General features: G+C 47.0%; 1 protein-coding gene across 1 annotated transcript; it reads left to right on the top strand.

The window, feature by feature from the left end:
- The first annotated feature begins 580 nt into the window (after positions 1-580).
- Positions 581-4,175, top strand: NLRP10 (NLR family, pyrin domain containing 10). Its single transcript, XM_008588305.1, is given in 3 exon segments — positions 581-863; positions 1,978-2,989; positions 3,377-4,175. Coding segments are annotated over 3 exon segments (2,088 nt in total). The 3' UTR covers positions 4,170-4,175.
- Positions 4,176-11,136: the final 6,961 nt, after the last annotated feature.

Consider the following 11,136-nt stretch of genomic DNA (forward strand, 5'->3'; position numbering starts at 1 on the left):
TAATATATGTAAATCACCCTGCACAAAGTGAGCACTTGAAAGTGGCTTTCCTCTTCTTATCATTGTGTGAACTTGTCTTCTTATCTGAATTAGAAGACTTCCAGCTTTGAAATCCTGTGTGTGACTGAGTCCATGTGGCTGATATGTAAAGGCCAGTGGGCTGATGAGGGTAGGCTTTTTACCTTCTTGCCATGCCTCAGCAGTCTGAGCAAATGTGCACTGTCTGTATAGGATCACACAGTCAGGGACAGGCTCACTTTTAAAACTTAAAACTTAAAAATAATTTTTTTCTTAACCCATCTGTCTAAGGAGGCATACAGGGACTAATAAACAAGGTGTGTGAGAGAGAGGGCAGGGAGAGAGAGAGAAATCAACACACCCAAAGAGGCAGGGGGGAATGACTAGGAAAATTCCCCTGCCATCTTGCCCGCTCGCCTCTCCCTGCCCTCCGCTCCACAGCTTGTCAAGTACCCGGAAAGCAGGGCGTGCTCGCCTTCCACCACTCTTCCCTCAGCAGCAGGCCTCTCCTCTCGTCTCTTCTCCAGGTCACTGGTGTGAACTCAACCTTCACCCCATCACCATGGCCCTGGCCCGTGACCCCCGGAAGACATTGCTCTGGGCCTTGAGTGACCTTGAAGAGGACAATTTCAAGATATTAAAGTTCCACTTAGGGAATATGGCCCTGCCTGAGGGCCAGCCCCACCTGGTCCGAGGGGAGCTGGAGGGCCTGAGTTGAGTGAACTTGGCCTCTGGACTGATTTCATGGTATGGAGCCCAGGAGGCTGTGAAAATGGTGCTCAAGGGCTTGAAGGCCATGAACCTGTTGGAACTCGTGGGCCAGCTCAGCCACATTTGTCTGAATGGTGAGTGTGGAGAGGAGGGTAGGCAGGATGGCACAGGGACCGTCCCCCATGTGCATTCTCTCACCCTTTCCTCTGCCCTTGCCTAGAAGTCTCCAATGCTCCAGGGCTTTAGGTGGCTTCCAGGTGAGGGTTCCAACAATGGTAAGGTGGAGGGCCCGAACCAAGGGTGAGAATTATTTGTAGAAAGACTACATACAATATCTTATAGCCATAATGCCCACCTCCGTTTGCCGTGCCACAGAAGCAGAGAGTACGAAGAAAGGGGCTTAGAGATCAGGTATAGTGTTAGTGAAGGGATTTCCATTAACCAGAAGAAATGGCACAAGGGTGTGGGGTCAGACCTGTTGCTAGCAGCTTCCTGGCAGGCAGCTGGGCTGCTTCCTACAGAGGGCATTCTTCTGTGTCGCTGCTCTCCCAAGAAACTGTGCTAGACAGTGGGTGGGCTTGGAACCCAAATGGTCTCCTGTTCCTTCTCGTGGGGTGCTGGGGGAGGAGGGAGCGATCTGTTTTGCCTGTGCTCCCTCCCATGGTCTCCTTTCATGCCTGCAACTCCCCTGCTATGTAAAGGTGGGAGGGTTCCGTGTACTCAAAGTCGTGGCTCCTGCTCAGAAACTGGTTTACCTTTAGCATCTGGCCTGTCCTTTTCCAAGAAGAGGCTCCTGTTCCTTCACTGTTCTCCAGCTTCCCCTTCTCCTTTCTCTGTCCTTGCCTCTCACATGGGGACACTTCACATGAACATGCAGACATTCACATATTCTCACACACAGAGGCTTTTGCACACACAGGTATTCTTACAAACACACTCCTGCTGATGCGCACTGACACGCTTTCCCTGCAGAGCAATACCCAGGCTTCTGTAAGCATATTCCCATGAGCACATGCAGAAACAAGCATTCACTTACACCCCACAAATATCCGCACACATGAAAGACACCGTTGCACACTCACACAGATGTGCACACACACTCTCATACACACCTACAGTGGCCCCTACTCATGAAGCCAGAACTTTAATCTTTAGGGAGATACAAGTTAGAGAGCAGAGTTTGAAGGGTCCATTTTGCCTTTTTTAAATTCCCATTTCACCACCTAACATCCTATTTGTTTGGCTCAGATTACAGGGAAATCTACCGAGAGTATGTGCGCTGCCTAGAGGAGACACAAGAAGGGGTACTCAACGGCAGTTACAACCGGCTGCTCCTGGTGCCCAAACCCCACTCAGGGAGCCTGGAATCACCTGCCTGCCCCATTCCCGAGCAGGAGCTGGACTCTGCTGTGGTGGAGGCTCTATTTGCTTCAGGAGAAAAGCCCTACCCCACCCACTCCTTAGTGGTGCTACAGGGGTCTGCTGGCATGGGAAAGACAACCCTCACCAGAAAAATGGTGCTGGACTGGGCTACTGGTACCCTGTATCCAGGCCAATTTGATTACATCTTTTATGTGAGCTGTAGAGAAGTGGTCCTGCTGCAGAAGGGCACACGGGAGCAGTTCCTCTTCTGGTGTTGCAGGGACAGTCAAGTCCCTGTCTCAGAGATTCTGAGGCAGCCAGAGTGGCTCTTGTTCATCTTGGATGGCTTTGATGAGCTGCAGAGGCCCTTTGAAGAATAGTTGAAGAGGCAGAGGTCTAGTCCCATGGAGGACGTGCTGTGCCTTCTAATTAGGAGACAGAAGCTTTCCACCTGCTCCCTTCTCATCACCACGCAGCCCCTGGCTTCATGGCATCTGAAGCCCTTGTTGGGCCAACCACGCCATGTCCATATCCTATGCTTCTCTGAGGAGAGGAGGAGGTATTTCAGCTCCTATTTCAGGGATGAGGAGCAAGCCAGAAATGTCTTTGGCTTTGTACAAGGAAATGATGTTCTTTACAAAGTGTGTCAGGTTCCAGGCATTTGCTGGGTCATCTGCTCCTGGCTGAAGGGGCAGATGGAGAGAGGCAAGGCAGTCTCCAAAACAACCAGTAACAGCACTGACATCTTCATGGCCTATGTCTCCACCTTCCTGCCGTCTGATGACAGTGGGGACTGCTCTGAGCTTTCCTGGCACAGGGTCCTGAGGAGTCTGTGCTCCGTGGCAGCAGAGGGGATCCAGTGCCAAAGCTTCCTATTTGAAGAAGCTGACCTCAAGAAGCACAATTTATTATTTATTTATTTATTTATTACAAATATTCATGAGATACAAAGCTGATTGTCAACCCTTCTGTCCACGATGTGGGGGCCAGATTCATACTGGGGGCATATCCATTACCAGAAATTACTTTTGTATCCTCTGTCCCCTCCCAATGATCCCCCAACTTCCCTCCCCTTCCCCCTCTCCCCTCAACTCCAATTTGTAGCCCTAGGAATGTTCCCTCCCTCTGTTGGATCACGGCACTACTGTGGTCTTTCTTTCCTGCCTTCCTTTCTCTCTTAGCTCCCACATATGAGTGAGCACATGTGATATTTATCCCTCTGTGCTTTGCTTGTTTCACTCAACATAAGTTACTCCAGGTTCATCCATGTTGTTGCAAATGGGAGGAAGCACAATTTAGATGGCCCCAGCCTTGGTGCTTTCCTATGCAGCAGCAATTACCAAGAGGGACGTGACACCAAGAAGTTCTATAGCTTCCGCCACATTAGCTTCCAGGAATTTTTTCATGCCATGTCCTACCTGGTGAAAGAGGACCAGAGCCAGCTGGGGAAGGAGTCCCGTAGAGAAGTGAAAAGGCTGCTGGAGGTGAAGGAGCAGGAAAAGAATGAGGAGCTGACCCTCAGTATGCAGTTTTTATTGGACATATTGAAAAAAGAGAGTTTTTCCAACATGGAGCTAAAGTTTTGTCTCAAAATTCCTCCCTGGATGATGCAGGATCTGCAGCATTTTAAAGAACAAATGGAATCTATAAAGCATAACAGGACCTGGGATTTGGAATTCTCTCTGTATGACCTTAGTAAAAAGAATCTCGCAAAATGTGTTCAGATAAGTGATGTATCATTCAAGATGAAACACTCAAACGAAAGGCAATCCCATATCGGGAAGTCATTTTCTATTAAGACCAGCTTAAGTAGCGGACAGAAAGAGAAGCAAAAATGTCCTCTTGAGGGCAAAGGCGATATGGCAGTGATGCAAAAGGCAGATGGACAAAGGAACCAGACAAAGAAGTTAGGAGCAGTGGGATGGGAAAAAGAGAAATGAACAGTAAAGCTAAAGGATCAGGAGGATGGTGGGGTAGAGGGACAGGAGGATTTGGGAAAGACAGAGAGTAAAAATGGATGGAAGACGGGAATGATCAGACCAATGAGCACTAGGAGTGAAGGACAGAAGAACAAATAGGGAAGATAATTAGATAACAGAGGGTCAAAGACTTGAAACATAGGGTGGGGAAGTTCACGTAGAATGAATCCTTAGGAATAACACACTTACTACCAAGTTCAGTTGTTTAGCATCTCCTGTCCTGTTTGTAACCTCCTGTAGTGTGAAGTCCAGTTTCAGTAGATCAGACAAGATTGGGCGCATTCAGGACGGTATGTTGTAGATGACATTCGGCTTTCATAAAATAAAGCCTTTAATATAATAAAATGGGATTGTGTGCATTGTATAAGATATGGATAAATGTGGTCCATATCAATGTCATCATTTAAAGGTAGTATTATACTGTGGCAAAATGGAATGCCCCTTTGACTCTGTATTTGTGATCAATTGCTGCTTAAATCAAGAGTATCTTCCCATTTGTCCTAGAAACTTCTAGAAATTCCATGTGTGGGGAATGCAAGCCATGACTTGTCACAGACTTGACTTCCAGCCTTGGAAGCTTTACTGTGACTTGACTTAGCTCTAGATTAATAAAATGTCACTGTTATCCCCCAGCTATGCCATTAACTGACTTTTTTTTTTTTTTTCAAAGATCAGCCACTTCCAAGCACTAACTCATGATCTTTTTTCTGCTTTGGTTCCCTCTGTATAGAAAAGAAGAAGAAGAAAAAGAATTCTAGATGGAGATGCAGTCAGTTCTCAACCCTCATTTCATAGATGAGGACATTGGGGTTCAGTCAAGAGCCCCATTGATTTCTGGGATTCCTCTGAGTGATCTCTTAGTTCCCACACCTCAGCTACAGTGTAAAGCCCACAAAGACTCTGTGCAGGCACCTCAAGCCCACCACTGCCCCAGTGGTTGTTGCTGACTCCAATGCAGCTGAGAGTGGGACCCTCAGAGCCCACAGAAAGGCTATGGTCACTTCTCTTTTTGCCTTTCACACATTTTTATTGCTGTTACGACTCCACGTGTACCAGCTCCAGCAATCTGCTGGACATGCCTAGACATTTGAATCCAAGGGAACTCAGCCTTGAGTGGTCAACTCAGTACCTCATGACACTAATTATTATTAACTACTCTTCACACAAGAAATTTGGTAGCTCAACATTTGGTAATTATACACATGGCATGTTGAACACATGGATTGTGTGTATATACAGAACACGTGTAAGAAACAGGCTGTCGGCGCATGTACTTATTTAAAGAGCAGTTCATACTGGATTACTGAAGAGGCTGGTTGGCATGCGTTAAGTTATGCTGTGCGGCCTCTTAGAGGGCTCCGATGTTCTCAGCAGACCAACTTCAGAATGTCATAGAGAATTTTGGAACAATGAAACAAGTACCCAGCCACATCCCTGCATTTCCATGGGACCCAAGGAAACCTGTTTAAAAAATGTGAATCTAATATCCAACTGAAGTTTAGACATGTTATTTCACTTAGGATTCACATTTAATTCTAACTAACTTAAGCAAAAATTAAATTACACGCATTAGAAAGCAAACCAAACCAAAACAAAAACCCCGATTTCTAGTTTTAGGTACTGCTGGCTCTGTCTAACAATCTCATCAGGGCTTTCATTCTCTCTCCCCTCGGCTGCTGTGTTCATAGTTACCTTCTGCTCTTACGTCAGAGAGCCACCTTCATGTATCAGAGAAGATGGTCACAGTCAACAACCCCAAAGGCGGAGAATAGTCTTTATTAATAGTTCTAGCAGGGAAATTGGGGGAGATTCTGGCCTGACCCTGGGTATGTGCCGAGCCTTGAACAGTCACTATGGTCTAGGAGATAAAGTTCTCTGAGTGTGTAGGCCTGTATTACATTCCTAGGTTACGTGCCTAGGTCACATGACTATCCCCCTAGATCACATGGCCATACCCCCAAGGCCTGGTGAGAAAAGATCAGCACCTCCTGAAACACATGGAATGGGGGAATGCCTTCCCAAAGAAGGAATTTTGTGTAGACAAAATAATATGTCACACAGATACAAGCGAGTCGGATGGACTGGGGTATTCTGAGGGGGCTGAGTGAGAGGAAGAGGCACTGTGTGTAGAAGTGTGGAAAATGAGCTACGCCAGGCTCCAGAGCCTGGTGGCTAGAGGAAGCAGTGATTCCAGGTGCAGGGAGAGGCTGGGCTCACATGTTTCTTACTTAGCTTCTCTCTGGGGCGGTGGGGAGCATGCGCCATGGGGAAGAGTAGGCTGTGGCCAAAAGTGAGGAACTCTTCCTAGGGAACAGCTGTGGGAACCCCTTTTGAAAGAATGGGGTTCAAGGGTGGCAGGTGTAGGAAGGTCATCAGACAAAATGCGAATGCCCAGTTAAATTTGAATTTCAGAGAAACAATGAATAATTTTTAAATTTATTTTGCACGGGACATACTTATACTAAAAAATGATTTGTTGTTTATCCAAAATTCAACTGTACCTGGGCTTCCTGTATTTTTATATGCTCAATCTGGTGACCCTAAGTAGAGGAGGTTGGTTGTGGAGCGAGCAGCAGCCATGAGCCTCAGGGAGTAAGACATCTGCTGCTGTGGCTCTAATGATTCCTGAAATCCTTCACTTCTCCTCCTTACCTGGGAATCTTAAATGGAAAGTGGTCTCTAGTAGAACTCGCAAACTTGTGGAGTTCCTGTGGGGGGCAGGTTTAAAATGTGAACACTTCTGAGTATTCTAGGAATATGTAGGGAGGGTTCCCAGAAAAAGACCCAATTTATGTTAGTGAATATGTGGCAGCTTTGAGTTCGGGTCTGTGTGCTCCATGTGGCGTAACTGCCTTCATGGTTGGGTGAAGTCTGGGGCATGGTTGGGGAGCGAACGGCAGGGAGTACACCAAGTCAGCTACGAGTGAGGCGGGTCGGCACCTACAGAGAAAAGTCACCCAACTCTGCTGTACCTCTGCCTAGAGATCCTGAAGTTTTAGGACGTTCTCCATGTTTCCTGCTTTTATTCTGTCTGTTTCACATCAGTATGTGGACAGATGTGGATAAAACTGGAATTAAGCTCACTAGACACAAGGTAGTGAACAGAAAACAGGGTATAGGTTTTTATCCCTCCCCAGGGACACACAGGCACTATCACACCTAAACCTTCCCTTCCTAAATACAGTGTGGGGATAACCTCTTTTTCCTTTTCCATTATTCCAAGATTTCTGTCCACTTCTCTGAAAAGGGGTTTGCATTGCTGCTGTCTTTCCTAAGGAACCCTTTTAGGGTTATTTTTGAATACGATGAACCTCATTTTTAGGATTACTTCTGAATTCCTTTGCCCAAGGCTTGGGCTATTCCCCACTTGGAAATGAAGCTCTGATATATCTCTCTGTTTAAAGTAACTAGAAGTTTTCTGTTATTGCTAAAATTTCTTATGCAATCACAGAAAAAGGTCTGTGGAAAACTGGGCTCCCTTTTTTTTATGTAAAAGGGGGTTTTGGATTCCTAGAGGGTCAGAGACTGTGACCTTGAGCATTCCCTCCTTGAAACTCTTCCTGTTGGCTGCTGGGACACTGTTCTTGTTTGATTTACTTTAGCTGTCACTAATCAACACCTTCTGAGTCTTAAGTGTTAGTGTTCCCTGTGATTCTGTTTTTGGCCCTTCTCTCTTCTAATATCCTAACTTTAGGGATGCTCCCTGTTGCTAGTGATGTTACTGAATCTATATGCCAATGATTCCTCCAATCTAGAGCTCAAGTTTCTCTTCTCAACTATATATCCATGCCAGTTAGTTATTCCTTTTGGGGAAGCCTAATATTCAACAATTGGAATAAAGTATGCTGGAAAATCAGCTTGATAAGTAGAGAATTAAAAAGCAACAAACTTTTTAATCTTTCTCCCTTTGTCTTCCTGTTCAGAATCCTTTATGATAGAGAATATCTTCTATCCTATATTTTTCCTGCTTATTTTAGAGAGGGATTTTGGAATCATTTCCAGGAATTGTTTTTACAGCCTAAAGCTGTAGGGATAGAGACATGTAACAAAGGCAGGAACCATGCAAGTTGAATTTGCCATGATATATCTAGAGCCTTGCAAAGTCCTGGAATAGAGAAGTGTGTAATAAAGGTTTACTGAGTGCATGAAAGTCTAGGGACATCTTTGTTATCAATCTGGAATAAAGATAAGTTTATGTGAGGGTACTTCAAAAAGTTTGTGAGAAAATGGAATTAAAAGATAATACAAGTCTTTCTATGAACTTTTTGAAAACCCCTTGTACAGTTAAAGATTTTGATACATGGGTGCTGGAAATCAGGAGAGGAAAAGTAGAAACTTGTAGTTACTTGCCAAGAGTCCACCAGATGGAAATGATGTCTGGGTGTGGATTTCACCTACAACAAAAGCAAATGGAACAAAGGAACTTATATTGGTGTTATAAGCATGTCAGAGTTATGCAGGGGATAATACAGCATTTTCAATGGGCTAGAAGTGATAAGCATAAATTACTTATACTCATTATTACTAGTTGGATAAAAATGTCATTGATGTGTGAATCAGTGTGGTTTTGGAAAGATTAGGGATACTCAGTGACAATTGAGTAAATTTGGTTCCAAATACTGGATCTGCCACTTTCTAGCTATGTGCCTTTGTCACATTACTTATCCTTCCCAAGAATTAGTTCTAAAAAATGTATAAAATGAAAACAGTAATATTTATAATTTAGGGAGATTAGGGCTTAGAACTGTTACTATTACTACTGCTGCCGCCGCCGCTGCTGCCGCTGCTGCTGCGAGAGGAGCAGAAACAATGACAATAATAAAAGCTGGCACATTATTTCTTCAAGATGGCGGTGGCTGCGGTGGTTGGCGCTGAGAAGCTGAGGTGGAAAAGGTGGACACTGGGCCTTAGGCAGCTGGGAAACTTGTGGACCTTCCTCTTGCTGTCTCTTAAGGGAGGACCGCTGCTGGTGGCCGGTTGTGGGGGCTGACCGCCACTTTGCCCTTGGCAGGAGAGGCTGCCTCATTTACAGGCAATAGCTTTGAAGTGTGGAGCAGGAAAAGAACTGTTTCTTAGCTGCAAAAGCGAGTTTCTAAACAGGGAACAGGGCTCCTGGTCCACTGTCGATGCTACCAGGATCTTGGAGGCTGGGGCCATGCTGAAGCTGGCCAGCTGCCCTATTCAGGATTCGAGGTTTCGGGCCGGCATAAAAGAAGATTCCTGGGAGTGCCCAAGCCATGCCACGGGACCAAGTGAGCAGCCCGAGGCGGCGGCGGCTAAGGACGGGGACGGTGATGACGCAGAGGTGGAGAGGGAGCCGCCCGGCTGGCCCAGCCCCATGAGTGACCCCCGGCCTGGCCCTGCTCACGGGCGGATGCCCGCCCGGCTTCCGCCTGCCCCACTGGGCCACTCACCGGTCCTGGGGCTGCCTCCATTTTCTTGGGTGGTGGTGGCTCCGCCCCGGCTCGGCCAGGCCTGTCCTCCTCACCTGGCTCGGCTCCTCATTGAGCCTTCCCACTTGCTTGCTCCGGCGCAGGGCTTCCCAGGGCCTGCGGGCCGGCCTCCCCTCCCACTCCCTCATGGTTCTCTGGTGGGGCTGGTGGCGTGGCGTGTCCCTGGCCAGCGTTGGGAGGGCAGGGAAGTGCAGGCCAGGCCGACTGTCACTCCACCGCACCCTGGGCTCCGCCCCCAGTAAACTCCCTGTTACCGGGAGGCAGATACCATCTCTGTGGCCACCAGTTCGGAAAAACGCCTAACCGATTTCTGGTTAGGAATAGTGTGGTTGGAGCATTCCCGAGTTTGCTTGAACCTGCCAGAGAGCTGACTGCAGGTGGGCACCGGAGTTAGTCCATGCCGGGGGGATTCAAAGGTGAACCATGTGCGGCAGGCTCCTCCCCTGAGAAGCTCAGGCTCTGGTGTGGGAGATAAGACAAGTACACAAATAACCGAGATACCAGGAGGAAGGCGATAAGTCCTGAGAAAGATCTACACAGTGCTACAAAGGCACCCATAGCGACCGGTAGTCTGTGCCTAGCAGAAACCTGGAAGACTTCCTGGGAGAGGTGGTGCCGAGCAGGGTCGTGAAGGCCCGGCTGATAGACGAGGGTTGCAGAAGACATGTCCCAGCCCAGCCTAGTGTGCACAGAGTGGGGAGACATCTGGCTAGGGAGGCAGAGACTTGACAGAAACCACACACCCTGTGGGGCCGCCACTGCATGATCCAGCAGCCCGGGCCCGAGCACACGGAACAGGGAGAAGTCCTGCATGGGAAGTGGAAGCTCAGCAGAGAACACACAACCTGCGGTACTGCCCCGTGATCCAGCAGCCCAGCAGAGTCCAAGCTGACCAGAGAGGTGGCTCCCTGGAGAGGCCCCAAGACCTGAGGCAACCACACACACAAGGCACTAGAGGCCAACAGAGCAGTCACAGAGGTAGCCATACCAAATTGGCAACCACAGCAACATCTTAGTTAGTCAATAGTCTCAAACTGGTGGACTGTGAAACCCCTGGCCACAATGAATAAACATAAAAAAAAGATACCAGAAATACAAAAAATCAAGAAAATACACCACCCAAAGATAATAAATCTCAAACTCTAGATCCTATAGAACAAGAAGCCCTTGAAATGACTGACAAGGAATTTCGAGTGATAATTCTAAGGAAACTGAATGAGATACAAGAAAACTTAGGAGACAACATGATGAAAAGAGGAAAAGTATACAGGACCTGAAAGAGGAAATGTGCAAGGAAATCAATGTCCTGAAAAAGAAGTAGCAGAACTTGCCGAACTGAAGAAGTTAGTCAGCAAAATAAAAAACACAATGGAGAGTTTAACCAGCAGGCTTGTGGAAGTGGAAGAGAGAACCTCTGACCTTGAAGATGGGCTGTTTGAAATAACACAAGCAGACAAAAAAGTATAGGAAAAATCACAGATCTTCAGATCCAGGAAGCTTAACGATCTCCATACGTATTCAACCCAAAAAGGCCTTCTCCAAGACATGTTACAGTCAAATTGGCAAAACTCAGAGACAAAGAGAGAATCTTAAAAGCTGCAAGAGAGAAGTGT

Source organism: Galeopterus variegatus, unplaced genomic scaffold, assembly GCF_000696425.1.
Source record: "Galeopterus variegatus unplaced genomic scaffold, G_variegatus-3.0.2 Scaffold4765, whole genome shotgun sequence".
NCBI classification, from domain to species: Eukaryota; Metazoa; Chordata; class Mammalia; order Dermoptera; family Cynocephalidae; genus Galeopterus; species Galeopterus variegatus.